At 33.3% G+C, this 16,267-nt stretch overlaps 2 protein-coding genes across 5 annotated transcripts in view; one reads left to right on the top strand and one right to left on the bottom strand.

Annotated features, from left to right (window-relative positions):
* LOC147801898 (uncharacterized) overlaps positions 1-12,949 on the top strand; it is a 54,096-nt gene extending 41,147 nt beyond the window's left edge. For 3 of the 4 annotated variants that reach the window (XR_015430418.1, XR_015430420.1, XR_015430419.1), the window contains one exon: positions 1,917-2,161. Coding sequence is in view for 1 of the 4 variants with exons in the window: in XM_087154973.1 (XP_087011099.1) it covers positions 3,515-3,859 (345 nt within the window). In the remaining 3 variants the exon portion in view is untranslated. Of the gene's footprint in view, positions 1-1,916 lie in introns of all 4 variants that reach the window. The other variant, XM_087154973.1, reaches the window with a different exon arrangement.
* Positions 7,323-8,081, bottom strand: LOC147801899 (uncharacterized). The gene has a single exon (XM_087154533.1). The coding sequence runs from the start codon at positions 8,079-8,081 to the stop codon at positions 7,323-7,325; it is 759 nt and encodes a 252-aa protein (XP_087010659.1).
* Positions 12,950-16,267: the final 3,318 nt, after the last annotated feature.

Raw genomic sequence — 16,267 nt, 5'->3', positions numbered from 1 at the left:
TTATGTAATTTAAATGCGGAATTTAAAATTAAAATGTCGCAATAGCGTATAAAAAATATCGGTACTTTCAAAACCTTGTAGAAATGTGTAGCAATAATTTCTAAAATAACGATTGAAAAATAATTTGATTTGCGATAAAATCGTTACAAAAAACCATGTCAAAAAATGGTTATCTAAATGAGCGATTCTTTATTCGCGATTCGTAATAATATCGTGCTAAAATATAGAAGTTTTAAAAACCAAGGGGAAATGTGCAGCAATAACTGTTGAAGAAAGGCTCTAAAATCATTTAGATTTTCCATGAAGTTTGCACAAAAATCGCTATTTCAGACACTACTTGAAAATGGGTAGCAATAATTACCGAAAAGTCATTGGAATCGGCACATACGAAAAGCGTCAAAAGTGGTAATTAAAATTCGTAAATCGTAATAATGATGTATTAAAAATATTGCGATTTTTAAAACTATGCTGAAATCCGTACCGTTAACCATCGAAAAACTACACTGATTGAGATTGGGTGCGTCAAAAACTTAAAAGTGTAAATTTAAATTACCGAATTTTTTTTATTATTTTTCAAAAACAAATATTTAATTTTTTTCTCTTCATTTTGTTCAGATTGCTGCCGCGGGCCGCACATCGAGGGTTGGCGGGCCGCAGGTTGAGCACCCCTATTGTAAATCATCATTAAACAGCCGGAATAAAAACTAGAAGCAGTGCATGCGATTTTTGCACGAGTATCGCAGAATTCCGCTTATCTCAATATCATTGGTTATCAGACGAATCCGAAAAAAAATTTGAAGCCTTCTCTAAATCCCGTTAACGCAACATTTACGTACATTCTTCTTCAATTACGTGAAGAATCAAGTCTTACGCAATTCTTTTGCCATTTTATTTGATTGGAACTGCGCCGGAATCTTCTAATATTGCGATTCTCATTCACGCAATTTTAATATCAAACATTGATTTTGGAATTCACCTGATTTAAAGCTACGTGTTCTGATTCATATTCACGCAATTTGAAGATCGTACATCGCAATTACGATTCACGAGATTTAAAAATCTAATATCACAGTTTGTATTTGTGCTTCACAATCTGCTAATATTGTTAATCTTATTCACGTGATTTTAATATCAAACATTGATTTTGGTACTTACCTGATTTAAAGCTACGCGTTGTGATTCATATTCACGCAATTTGAAAATCGTACATCGCAATTACGATTCACGGGATTTCAAAATCCAATATCACGATTTGTATCGACACTGTTTTGAAACAGAATATCGCTATACGTATTCACGCGATTTTAAAATCCCATATCGTGATTCTTGTAGGAAGTAAATTTTTTTTTTTTTTTGTGTGTGAATTATAAGGTGTCATATTCTTCATTAGTTACTGTGAAAGATGTCATATTCTTTAGTAGTTGCTGAAAAGGTGTCATATTCTTCATTAGTTACTGAAAAGGTGTCATATTCTTCATTAGTTACTGAAAAGGTGTCATATTCTTCATTAGTTACTGAAAAGGTGTCATATTCTTCAGTAGTTACTGAAAAGGTGTCATATTGTTCATTTGTCAATATAAATGTTAGTTCAAAAAGTTATGTTAAACATGAAATATGTATGATATATAAATTAATATCGATTTTTTGAACATCAGGGTTTTTCACTCTGTGACACAATTAAGTTTGTTAAATTATTATTAAATATAATTATGAATAATTATAATAAATTTAATAATTATAAATTATTATAATTTGTTTTTAGGTTATTAAATTAAGTTTGAAGGTAAGTTATTTATTCATTAAATAAGTAATTCAGTTTGACACGAATGTCGAAACTTTTTCCCTTTCGAGTTCAAACTCGATAAAAGATTCATTTTGAGTAACTGTTACTTAAAAGAGTTCTGATTTGTTTGCAGGAGCAGAGATTTCGAACTTATCCGCTGCGAGCTCTGCTCAGTCGATGTTGTTTCCAAGCGAGATTAACTGGTCCACCTAGACAGCACATTTCATCAAAGGAGGGAAAGGAAAATAAAACTAAAATAACTGCGGAATGTTTTTTTCTGTAAATAATCATATCATCAGCATTGTTTTTCTTTCATTTGTGTACATAAACAATTATTGTCCAAAAATAAAGAGTCATTCTCAATATTTTTATATTATACATTGTGAGTAACGTTTTTAAAAAGGTGCTTAAAGATGCTTCTTTTCGTTATTTCGAAACACTTAAAGGGACTTTTTTTCATTGGGTGTTTTTAAAAAGTACTTAATTTTACCGTTTCGAAAATGAGATTGTTTTCTTTACCATGTCGACTTGTATAGAGTATCCTGGAAAGTCATGAAATTCAGTATCGAACAAAATTTGTCATGAAATGTCATGATTTTAACTATTTTTTTAAAACAGTCATGGATTTAGGTCACCGAATTTTCAAAATGAATTTTACCCCTCCTTCTAATTTCATGGTTTTCCGAGTATCTGAATTTGTAACAAAATCACACAGTCATATTTGATTAAAATATAAAATTTTTTCATCATGTTCTTTAAAAATTATGGTGTTCTTTCATAAAATGAAAGAAAAAAACATCATTTCTAGAGTGAATTATCTTTTCAACTTCTGGGATTTCGGAATTTTTATTATTTTTTTATTTTATCAATTTAAAATTCTAGCTGAAGCAACCCAGTCATTGGCGAATTTTTTTTTAAAATTCCGAAATGAGAACAGGAAAATACAAAGTATTTCTTTCCTTTCCGATGAACAAGAAAAGTATCTTTAGAATATAATTCTGCAGAAAAAGAAGAAAAACTATTTGCTTGTCTATTTTTTTGGCTATTTTATTGTTTTAACTCTTTTTTTTCTCTCTGTTTTTTAAATTTAAAATCTCTAAATATGAAGATGCAGAGTATAACTGTTTTGGTTAACCTATCATTTCAATGAGTGTATTATAATGCTTTTTAAATGTATTGTTCTGTTTTTGTCAGGAGAAACTAGTAACTTCGTTAAGTCATGAAAAGTTCTTTTAATTAGTCATGAATTTGAAAATCTAAAATGTAGCAGATACCTTGTATGTAGTATGCAAAACGTGCTTTTCACATTGTTCTATTCAACGTTTTTACAATTCATTCGACCACAACTCATTTCGACAATCAACCACAATCCAACCGTCGGTCCATTGTGTATGAAATCGCCAATCATTTTACATGTTTGAAGAAATACTTGTGAGTCCGTACGAACGTCTACTGAGCTGGGTTCGGGGAGATTATTGAACTCGCATGTGCAACTCTGTATATACAATATATATGTATGTACAGTCGAACCTCGATTTCACGAATTTTTCGATATCTTGAAGAAGAAAAAAATTCCCTTCAAATTTTCTATACACTCAATATTAAAAAAGACTTGATTTCACGATTTTTTTTTTTCTAATTCCTCAATGACTTGAATTTTTTTCCATAAATAGTGTAGATTTTTTTTCTAAAATTAAAAAAATTTTCCAAAAAGAATAAAAAAATTTAAGAATGGCTGACAAGGCATGGAATGATGTGTCTTCCTCTACGATAATGAATGACTTCAAGAAGTCTGGATTCATTAAAGATCACGAAAGTAGTCAAACAATCAATATCGTTAATTCTGCTGAAAACTACACCGAAAATGATTGGGACAGATTGACCGATCTCATGAAGCTTGATGACATCGAATTTCATGACTTTGTAAACGTAGATGATGCAGCAACAGTGTGTGGTCAGTGGCATGACAATGATATCAAACGAAAGCTTCTTGTGAACCATCAGAAGAAGAGGAAATCTAAGGTTTACCGCCCAATGTTACTAACAAACAAGCACTTTCTGCAGTGGACACTGTAAGGAGATTTATTGAGAGACAGCCGGATATGTCAGAGGAGACATTTAAAGCTATAGGCCACTTAGAAAGTGTTATAGACAAACTTTCTTCAACAAATCGCTAAAGCAAACAACAATTGAATCTTTTTTTTAAATGAAAGCGTAAAAAGTGTTTTTAGAATAAATATGGAATAGTAAATAAGGTATGTAAAGAGCATTTTTCTCTATTCTACCATCGATAACATGCGATTTTCGATAATTCGAATTTTCAATATCTCGAATTTTTTCTCTCCTTTCAAGTTCGAGATATCGAGGTTGGACTGATATATTAATAATATAATTCAAAATGAATATAGTGATTACAAATGTATATATATCAGGGATGTGATTATTTCTCGGATATCCACTTTTTTTTCAGATTTTTCCCGCTAATTTCCGCTGAAAATTTTTTTTGCACAAGTTAAAATATTTTAGGACAAATTAAATTTTCCGCGAAGCGAAAGTATTGAAGTCCTCATTCCTCCCTCAAACATTGATTATCGTATTTACCTGATTTAAAAGTTGATCGTTGCGATTCTTAATCAGGCGATTTAAATGTTGTACATTGCGATTCTTATTTACGATATTTAAAAATCCAATATCGTGATTTGTAATTACGCGCTTTTAAAACCCTATGTAGCGATTCGTATTCACGCAAGCTTAAAATTCAATGTCGTGATTCGTTTTTGCGGTTGTAATATCGAACATCGATTTTCCTATTTATGCATGCTTTAAAAATTAGACAGTGGGATTCGTATTCGCGCTATTTAAAAATTTCGCATCGTGATTCGTATTTACGTGATCTAAAAATTACGCATCATGATTTGTATTTTCGCATTTTTTAAATTCAATATAGAGTTTCATATTCACGTGATTTAAAAAGCCTCATTTCGGGATTCATATTCTCTTAATTTAAAATCATGCATGTGATTCATATTTATATATTCATGCAATTTTAAAATTAATCATCGGGATTTATAATCACATGGTTTACAAGTTTAAAAATTGCACTTTTTTGTCAAATTTCTGTATATACACTGAGTGGCCAAATTATTATGACCACCTCAGAGTTTTTTGCAAGTGAGTTATTGCGTCACAGCGTTGCCGCTAGAGGGCAAGATAACCATAACACGGGAATGCTGGACAAGTGAGTCATCAGTTATACTGTGTTGCTTGCTCAGATATGGGAAAGAAAAGTGATTGTGGGTGCGAGATGCGTCGGAACGAGCATCACAAAAGGGCTGCACTTCACTTGTGAAGTGTTCTAGAGCAGCAGTTGTTAATGTGTACAAAGAATGGACAATCAAGCAAAAAACCGGATCTCAACGTCAGACTTGTGGTCGTCACAGGGTACTGAATGCTTGATCAGAGAGAAGGCTGGCCAGGGTTGTGCAGCGCAACAGGAGAGCAACAGTGCGACAAATTGCAAGTGATCTTAATCAAGGAGCAACTGTGAATGTCTCTGAACGTACTGTTCGACGCACATTGCGCCGTATAGGGTAGGGAAGCAGACGACTGAAGGGGTGGTCATAATAATTTGGCCACTCAGTGTATAGATTCATTTATTCTTGAATTTCCTCTCTTTTACTTTCCAACTACTCTCATCCCTGATATATACATACATAGATGGATAATACATATACACAAATGTATTATATACAATACTAGCTGTACCCGCACACCCGTTGCTGTGATTAATGATCAAATTTATACAATACATCAAAATGAAAATTAATAATAAAATTATCCCTACATATATGTCACTTGAATATAACAAAACATAGATGCATAGTTGATGGTAGAATAAACATGTTTCTTCACTTGTGGTATTAAACAATACATCATGAAATGAAGGATATTTGATGATTGATGGTGAACTTTATCTTAGTAGTACTTGTAAATATACAATATTTTTTGTTTTCCCATCTGGTGCAAGAACAAATAAATTTGATGGTTTTCCAACTCGTGAACACGCAACGTACAGCTGTCCATGTGTGAAGCATGGATTTATCAAATGCAATCCACATACTTGCAATGATTGTCCCTGTGCTTTGTTAATGGTCATTTCAAAGGCTAGTCGTACAGGAAACTGTAGACGTTTGAATTCAAATGGAGTATCCGTTGGTATCATGGGAATGCGTGGTATTAGTTCATGTTCTCCTTGGTGTTTTCCATTTAAAATGGTTGCCTCAATTATGTTATTCATCAATTTTTTTACTGATAGCCTAGTCCCATTGCATAGTCGTGGTGGATTTATATTTCGTAGAAGGATGATTGGGGAACCAATTTTCAAAGATAAAATATGCGGTGGCATTCCTGGTAGATCCAATGAATTTAAAAATTCTATTGGGTGATTAACTGATTCATCTTGATTGACAACAGTATCTATGGATTTATATGTTGTTTCTTCATCAGGTATTTCATTTTGAATTTTGCAGTTTATTAAATTCACATCAATGTTTTTGGCTGCCAATATAGCATGCTCACTAACCCATTGATTATTTTTATAATTCTGCGATAAATTTGGAAAAACTTTTGCAATTAATTCATCAGTGGATTTTACAATGTAACAAAAGTTTTCTGGTAATGTAATACAGTGTGTGGATTGGTCCATTTCCATTTTACTATTCCCAATGTCTAGCAATTGTTTTGCAAATCGTTCGGAAGATTCATCTTGTTGTAATTGAATACGCATATTGGTCTTTAAAGATATTTTCTCCACATACCGCCATAATACTGATGATTTGAGACATGCATTCAATTCATCTGCTGGTGTTGAACGGGGTATAATTGGTACAGTTTGTCTAAAATCACCATCTAGCAAAGTGAGTGCACCACCAAAGAGCTGCTCATTTCCTCTCATATCTTTTAATGTGCGATTGAGTGCTTCCAATGATTTCTTGTGCGCCATGGTGCATTCATCCCATATTATAAGCTGACATGATCTTAGCACTTTTCCCATACAAGAATCTTTGCTAATATTACATGTTGGAGTTTCGATTACCTGCACATTTAATGGCAATTTCAATGCTGAATGTGCTGTTCGACCATCGTCCAAAAGAGTTGCTGCAATACCAGATGATGCAATAGCAAGTGCAATATTATTTTGTGATCTTATAGTTGCCAGAATAATTTAAATAAGAAAAGTTTTGCCAGTACCTCCAGGTGCATCTAAGAAATATAAGCCACAACTCTTGTTAGATATTGCATTTATAATTGTGTCATATGCTGTTCGTTGTTCTAATACCAGTTTCGGTAGATTAATTCGAACAAATGCTTGTAATTCATTAACATCGAAGTGCGTTTCTCGTTGTATATCACGATCGAAAATGCCATTACCAGATCTATTTGGAGCAATCATTCCCAATTCTGTCAGTGATTTGTTGGCTATTGTCAAACATACATTCTCAATTAAAATCAATGCTTCATTGTATATATTTGATGTAAATTAAATGTTGGGATTAGCATTTATTCTACGCATGCGATGTAAAATGTCTCCACTCATATAGTCTTTATATTTTTCCCAAAGATCCTTTGGATTAGCCGGAAAACATGTAGTTAGTATGATGGAAAATAGTGTACGTATCTGTGGTGGTTGAGATGTATTAGAAGCATCAGCGAGTGAAATATCCCAATGAGCATCGTTTTCTAAGAGACTTAATTTCTGGCAAGCCTCACGAAATGTAGCGCACACATGGCCATTGACTGTTTTTAATTCTTGGAAAGATGTTGGTCCACGAACATTGATTAATAATAATCTCAGGTAAAAGCATTCTGCGTTATTTGAATGTACAGTGTACAGACGACCCAATGCATCTGTGGAATATAAATTTAGATGTCCTTGTACTGCTCTACCTTGTTTACGACGCTGAAATTTTCTTGTTGATGTATTCCACGTAAAATAAGTTGGTACTTCAGAGTACAGTAGTGTCTTTGCAAAGGTATCATTTCTACATAATGTGAAAAATTCAGTTAATGTTGTTGGCGGTGGTGACATTGCTCTTGCACGTACATTTTCTGATGTAAAATACACACGCTGTCCATTTTCAAGATGTACTGCTAAATGAACAACCGTTGGATATCGCTCATGAATGGAAAATGATAAAATACGCCATACAGCCTCATCGCTACTTATGTAGCGTCCCAGTTGATATTGGGTGACTTCATCGTTAGAAGCAGTTGTAGTTTCCAGTGCATACACTGCCATGTCGCTTCTTTTGTTCACATATTTGCAAATATATTTTATAGCTTTCACTGAATTGCAGTACTCAACATTTATGTGCGCGTTATACGTTTTTAGTAGTAATGGAGAATATGGTACTACCCAACGATTATCAACATCAATAGTATTGTTGAGTACTTTTAGTTTAATGGATTTTCCACCATCTTCAGTAGATCGTCAACGATAGAGTGGATATCCATCATTGCCTGTAATAGTTTCAGCAAGTAAGTCTCTAGGATACCGCTTTGTGCACTTTCCATCTGACATGCATGGTGAATTATTATTTAGTGAGCCACATGGACCGTGAATCATATTTTTTGAGACGATTTAGTGCAAATCTTTATCAATTTCAATGTCTGGTATTTCTGCAGAGATGATTTCATCAATTCTGTTAGGTGTTATCTTTTCCATCATCCATATTAAAATATGCGCATGTGGTAAACCTCTTTTTTGCAATTCAATGGAATACATCCAACAGCGCGTCTCTCCAAATACATGGTGTTTGACAATAAAATCCATTAAGGATTTTAACTTTTGTTTAAATACACGTGCAGAAATATCATGACGATCTGATGGCGATTGTCCAGTTAATAGAAGCTCCTTTATTTCATCCCATGCTGGGTTGCATGTAAAAGTGATGAAAAAATCTGGACGACCATATGCACGAACATACGTCATTGCATCTTGTGCATATTCATGCATGTGTCTTGGGCTGCCTGTATGTGTGGATGGTAAAATGACTATTTTTCCAATTTCACTGAGATTACCATCATTTACAACTGCATCACGTAAATGGATGTACTCTTCAGAACGCAATTTGACTTGATTTAGTCGTATGTAGAGGAGTCTTTCACTTTCTATTTTTGCATACATGTCAACAATGTATTGATGAAATAATTGTCTGCATTTCAATACATGATTATCAGCATTCTCACGAAATATCATTCGATGTGCATAATAATGCATAGCACTGACCTTTTTGTTAATGTCCTTGTCCACATTAGTTGTAGGATTTCTCATATTAATATTAAAATGATATCCATCCTCTCCTTGCCAAAATAGAATGGGATATTGTAATGCATCATATGAACGATGCGTTTCTGATACTTTCTGGACTTCACCATTTCTACGATGAAGAGTTATGTCGCGAGAAGTAAATTCTTCACCAACTATGACAATTGCCACTTCATCAATCGTTGGTGCGTTGAATTTTCTTTGATGTTGACCAACAGGTGTTTTATCTGCTTTTATTATTACTTTGTAATCGTCAGATGGCATTTGTTCAATGGCGGTTTTAAATAATTTAATTAATTCATTATTCCTGAAAATATTAATAATTTTCACGTATTAATAGTTTATTCTCGTATTAATAACTGCATAAGTTTTTTGATATCTTAAAAAACAACCTACAAACGTATTACATCCTATAAGAAATAATAGAAGTTGCCATCTTCAGTCATTGTAAAGTAGGAATAATACTGAATTTGATATCACGTGAATAATAGACTCATCATCTATTTTTGCTCCAAAGAGCTAACATAAGCACAATACTAACATAACGTTAACTTGCGGACTTTTTTGCTCCAATATTGCTTGATAGGTCAGCTCTGATAGTATAGGAGCCTAACAAATTATAACAATAATGCAAACAATCTAGCCAATATTACATTACCAATTAAATGTTATTTTGATATTTTTTGAATAAAATTTGCTTTTGCCTTGATATTTATTAAACAGTTTTCACAATACTAAATCAAAATAATTAAGAAATCTTACTTGCTTGTGCTCACCTAATATAAAGAAACTTGCTCGAATTATAATTAAATATTACAGTATATGTAATTTACTTTTCAAAAAGAATATTGCTATAAGATAGAAAATATCACTCTTGTTATCTTCAAGATATTTGAAAACTGTATCGTTTATAGCAAAATTTAAAACAATGGCTAACTTTTAATCAATCAGAAAATTCCATTTTGATTTTCGCTGATATCGCTGAAACGGCTGGTCGCAGAATGTTCTAATGTCGACAGAAACCTTCCTCGTGCTTTGAACTATCTGTATGCCAAGTTTCATAGCTTTCTCTCGGATGGTTTAGGAGTCTATAGAGGACAAACAGACACACATTCACTTTTATATATATAGATATACGTATGTATATATTAATAACACCATTCAAAATTAATATAGTGATTACAAACAGCTATGACTATCTAATGAAAAATAATTCATCCACATGATTTACATAGAATGCAGATGCAACTTTCATTACGTAAGGCGCGGTAAAGGGGAAAGTCCCGTGCATTCTGCGTGTTAGAATTTAACAATTGTGATTCTGTTATCGCCGTGGAGAGAAGATTTCGTCATCGTCACAATCAAGAACCTTTTTAAATAAAAACAATGTACGCATAGGATGTTTGAAGAAACGGGATGTTTGTGCAAAGGGAAAAGCTTGCTTCGATGACTTGCACAAAAGCTTCAGAATGCATGACGTGAAATGAACTACCGACTGGACGTCCGTTTTGTTGTTGTTGACGTACGTCGTTAAGGCAGAGGTGGTGCCACCTATGGCCGAGTGACCAGTGGAAGTCACATAAAAAATCTGTGACACACGTATATAAAAAGTTGAAGTTCCTTCTGCATTTTTTGCTGGTTTTATAGATAAATTCGCTCTTTCATTAAATAGCTATAGCAATTAGTAATTGCTCGATTCATTTTGAATTGCCCTGTATATTCTAAACGGTTAAATTACAAAAAGTAAATAAGGAAAACTTTTTATATTTACATCTACCGTACAATAGTTCATTCATCCAGCAATGTGTAAGTTTGGCCCTCCTCAAAATTTTTAGAAAATTTTTATTCGAACAATATTATTTAACAAATTTTTAAAATTTATTTAACATTTTTTCACACATTTTGGTTTAAGGATTCTTTGCATATATATTCCTTTAAAACAGGGTTTTTTAACCTGTGGTTCATGAACCCCTTAGGTGGTCCATGGGTCATATTTTGGGGGTCCGCCGACTTAATTTTTAAAACGTTTGGATCAATAATATTTAAATGACATTGATCTTTTTTTCCCTAAAAGGGGAAAATACATATTTGAAACTAGGTGTTGTTGTTCTTCATTTACGTCGCACTAGAGCTGCACAATGGGCTATTGGCGACGGTCTGGGAAACATCCCTGAGGATGATCCGAAGATATGCCATCACAATTTTGATCCTCTGCGGAGGGGATGGCACCCCCGCTTCGGTAGCCCGACGACCTGCACGTGAAGTCGAGCACTTTACGGTAGCACAGTTTAACGAGGACCCATACCGCACACCCTCTGTCCCTACGCAGACTGATCTAAGTGGTCACCCACCCGCACACTGACCGCAGCCAGTGATGCTTGACTTCGGTAATCTGCTGGGAACCGTGTCTTAACGATCAGTCCACTGTGGGACTTGAAACTAGGTGATCGAGATACAAAAATTCAGTTCGGAATGCACACAGCCCGCTAATATCCCTGCCATATTTTTAACATCCTCCACTAACCTGCTTTCAGTTTGCACCATCAGAGGCAACCCCCTGATGACGTCCGCTGTGCTATTTTTAATCATCCCCTATCAAGCTACGTACATTTGACACCTTGTCCAGGTTACTTGATCTAGAATTTTTTACAAAGAAGAAAGCCTAGTTTTTGAAATCTGCAACATTAACCAAACTTGCATTTGGTATTCCAGAAAAACTCTGGTTGAGGCTTCTCTCAAAGTTGCATATCATACCAAATCTTAACTTTTTTGGACCAGTGTACCAAAAATGTTAAGAAACACTGGACTAACCATTAATGCTGACAAAACTTAATATGGCGATAAACAGAGGGGTCACTAAGGCAATGCCCTTGCATGTGAATGTTTATGAATTTGAAGCTGTTGATGAATTTAAATATGTGAGGACTACTGTAACCTGCGAAAATGACATAAATACCGAAATCGATAGCCGTTTGGCAATGGCAAACAAGTGCTACTTTGGATTTAAAACCCAACTGAAAAGTAAAGTTCTTAAACAAAAGACAAAAATTACCATATGCAAAACAGTCCTCCGGCCTGTGATCCTATATGTTAGTGAGTGCTGGACTCTAAATAAAAAACAGGAGATAAATTCCTTATTTTTGAGGGAGGGTTACTCAGAAGAGTTTTCGGTGCAGTCAATGCGAATAACAAATGGCGCACCCTTTGTAATCATGAGTTATATAAAAAGTATGAACAACCAGGCATTGTTCATGTTATTAAGGCCAATCTCATTCGATGGCTGGGACACCTTTATAGATCTGAAGACCATAATATCGCAAAAAAAAGTAATTTTTTCAAAACTAGAAGGTACGAGAAAAAGCGGTCGCCCACCGACTAGTTGGCTGGACGCAGATGAGAGGTACCTAAAGATAATAGGAATAACTGGAATGGCACCGAATAGATGAAGATGGCAAAAAGTTATTGGGCTATGTGATTGTCAACAACCACCGATTTCGGTCATTCATAGTAACCTCATCAGGACGTTTGCTTCATACTTTGCCCAAATAGCATCCGGCATTCTATAGAATGCCTAGGCAATGTGTGAAATATAAATCATTTCATACTTTGCCGGCTAGTTTTAGGCTTTATATATAATGCCGCATATCATATTTTGCCGGTAACAAATATATTATCAAATCTCTTGCTACACACTTTCATCGTTTCAAGTTTCTAAGCCTAGATAATGCACCACAAAACAAACAAAAAATTACGTTAGGCAAAAAAAAAAAAAAAAAAAAAGAGAGAGAGAAAGAATTCATTCACAAACAAGGACTTAAAATTGCAATAATAATTACAAATTTCAGAAGGGGGAGAAAAAAAAAGAGCTCGTTTTTAGCTTTTTATACGTTTTTCTATACAATTTCATAATTTCAGGTCAATTTCAAATATAGTTTTTTCAGTGAAACAAAATATAAAGTTAAGTTGAACGAAACAGGGGCAGATTTTTTTTATTATGGAGAGAAATAAAAATTCGCCTTAAATTATAAAGCGTGATAAAAGTATTTTAAAAAAAAACAGCACCCTAATTAACTTTTGATCTGGTCACCGTATTTTTACGTGCTAAGACTCAATTTTAACAGTGAATGGACCTCAAATATACTAACGCGGTACTTGCACTAGAAAAAGAAAGCAGCCTATATCCACGCACGTGACCTATAACGTCAGCAGCAGCTAATCTTTATCAGCAATTTCGAGTATCTTTACATAACTTAAAATGTTAATGAACGTTCTGTAAATTAAATACGGAGACGTGTAAAACATAGCATTTGTTGAAATATAATTCTTTCTTAGATTTATTATTTGTTTATGTATTTTATTGTGACCGTGATATAGTTTTGTTTTGAGTACCTGGTCATTTCGATGCATAATAAGTACGTTTATGTTCTACATGACTTCGCGGATGTCCTTGTCTTAAATATATAGTGGTAGAATTGAAAACTGTGTGAAAGAATATAGGCTGTGTTACTTAAGAATATTGGTACTTGACAGGCTTGGCTTACTAAAAGTTGAATGGAAAGAAAAGTTTCTAACGTAAACAAATGCTAAGTTTCAACAACCCAATCAGGATCGAGATACCCACACGACATCTCTTGCAGGTATCCCATTGTAAATTGAACCCTTAAAATAATTTAGGAAGTATTGTTGTTGTTTCTAATGCTACTTGCCACACGGGAAAGCCTGCTTGGTGAAACCGAGCAAATTTAAGGCAGCGTGTGCATCTCTTGTTTCTTTAGTGGTGCCATTCTATGACCAAGAATTTGTCGTCAGCCACACACATGTCACAGCCCGTTTTATAGGGCGGACCCATTCATACATCCATTCATTCATCCACAGATCGTAATTTTGACCTGAATCAGAGAACGATCAATCTCCAATCCAGTACCCCCAGAGGTATTGACTTGTAATGGGAACATGGAGGACTTTGTGTCGCGATGAATGTAACGTGCATCAGTCACCCTTTACTACACGGGGAGTCTTCGACCGGCGGGGTGCGAACCCACGAACTCTCGGACATGGGCCCAGCGCCCTACCGAGCAGGCTATTCCGGCCCATTTTGGAAGTATACATTTGTTATTAAAAAACCAAGATTTTGAATTAAAATAAACTTAAAATATTTTAATTTCTGAACTGTTCGAAAACTTATATATTTATAAAAAAAAGCCTAAAATTTTTTTTAAAAAATGTGCAAAAGATTAATGACTTCACAAAATCTAAATCCAATCCATCTAAATTAGAAAATAAAATCTATAAAAAATAGGGTTAGTTGGGATGCATTGAAAAAATGAACCCTAAAAAAATTTGATTGAAGTAAAAATAACAATTGAAAGCAAAACTCCCAATAAGTATTAGAAAACGAAAAAACCTTTTAACAAAGAAGTTAAATGGACTTAAAGAAATTAACTGAAAAATAACTGAAAACATATCAAGTTTCTTTAATCATCAAATATTATAACAATAACTTCTTCAATTTATTTATTTTTTAAATTTATTCTCCAATATAAAAGCTTATATGCAAGGAAACAAACTCACGTTTTACATATGATTTTTCTCTTTTTGTTGCCTCTTGGAACAAAACGGAATTTACGAAATCACTTTCTGTGTTCGAAATAACCATTACGAAAGCTCGAAATTTCTTAAGACTAGAAATACAATTGTTATTAACCATACCATAAAAGGATCATACCCCTTATTCCAATTTAAATACAATCTTCAACAAAAGTGATACATTTTTTGAAATATTCAATTTTTGGTGACATCGTTTCTACCATTATCATATGAGTTCTTCGTTTATATATATTAAAACGAACTATGTCAAAAGAGGCTACTATTTTTAAAGTACAGTACCCAGTCAAAGTCAACAGGAAAGAAATAACATTTATTGTAAGTAGAACGAAGAAGCTTCTATGAAGCAAAAGCATATAGAATCGATTTCAACGGATTCAACAGATATCAATGAATTTTAATCTTGTAAGCTATCTTTTACGGTTTATTATAGCTCAATTTTAAGTGATAGCATCAACTTCTTCATTTGAACCACTCTTTGAAAAAGAAATGGCTGACGATCAAAGAATGAGTACAGCAGTGCTTCAAGTTTGATTTAAAATCGTTTGTTTTTTTTTCGAACAAATATCTATTGGGAGTTTATTCTTTTGAATGATGTTCACCCATCGAAAACCTCTCCATTTACATTTTTATAAGCTGGAAAATTTAATTTAAAATTTTACACACATAATTATTTTCATTTTAAATGACGGAAATTGCTTAGGTTCCTTAATCTCTCGTTCGAATGGATCAAAATTAATAGTTGAAGAACGGATAATTAACTACGTTTTTGAATAAACAAATCTGTAAGCTAATAAACATGGCCGATATATTTTAAATATTCGAAGAGAACTCAATTGTCATTAGTTAAACTTGTAACAGTGGCTAATGCTAAATCAGTGAAATGAATTTTACTCTTATGTAAAAATTGCTGTCTTAAGAAATAGTTGATTCTTTGTTAATTAAGCGCCTAGAGCTCCACTTGAAATTTGAATATTCTAGCCTTTCAATGAGATTTTGATTGACCCGAATTTTTATTTGACAAACTATTTGATCCACATTTGTTCTAGAATTACGAGACACTCTTCAATAACTGAATACATAACTAGTCCTACTTTTATCATCTAGCTATAATAGGGCATTAGAATGTATGGAATGTTTACTTTTGGGGCAACAGATTTAAGCATACTAGACATTAGAAGAGATTCTTACAATGCTTTTTAAACTGCGGGCATAATTTATTTCGTAAATCCAGAAACAATTTTTGTAGTTAACTTAAATTGCTGACCTACGTTACTTTTTAAAATTTATTTTAAAATCTCTCCGCTTAAGAATGCTACAAGTCTAGACAGAACTGTAAAAAATAATGGATCAAGTTGCAAAGAACTCTTAGTTGCTTTATCGTCATAAAAAATATAAAATGGAAGGATTTTGTGTAAATCAAAAAAGAAAATGTATCTGTAATTTTTAAGCAATGACTGTACAATTTTTGTCTTATTTTATAATTAAAAAAAATGCTGAAACAGATTTATTTTAGTCAGAGAATATGCGATACTCTTTGAGGTTAGACGATA

The sequence above is a fragment of the Parasteatoda tepidariorum genome, chromosome 11, assembly GCF_982258835.1.
Source record: "Parasteatoda tepidariorum strain Cologne lab strain chromosome 11, Ptep-v5.0, whole genome shotgun sequence".
Taxonomy (NCBI): domain Eukaryota; kingdom Metazoa; phylum Arthropoda; class Arachnida; order Araneae; family Theridiidae; genus Parasteatoda; species Parasteatoda tepidariorum.
Note: the sequence above shows the minus strand (reverse complement) of the source record. Positions and strands in the feature narration are given on the sequence as shown.

What these genes read in the sequence shown, in the direction of transcription:
- LOC147801899 (XM_087154533.1), bottom strand. Translation starts at nt 8,081, where the DNA reads ATGGCAGTGTATGCACTGGAAACTACAACTGCTTCTAACGATGAAGTC.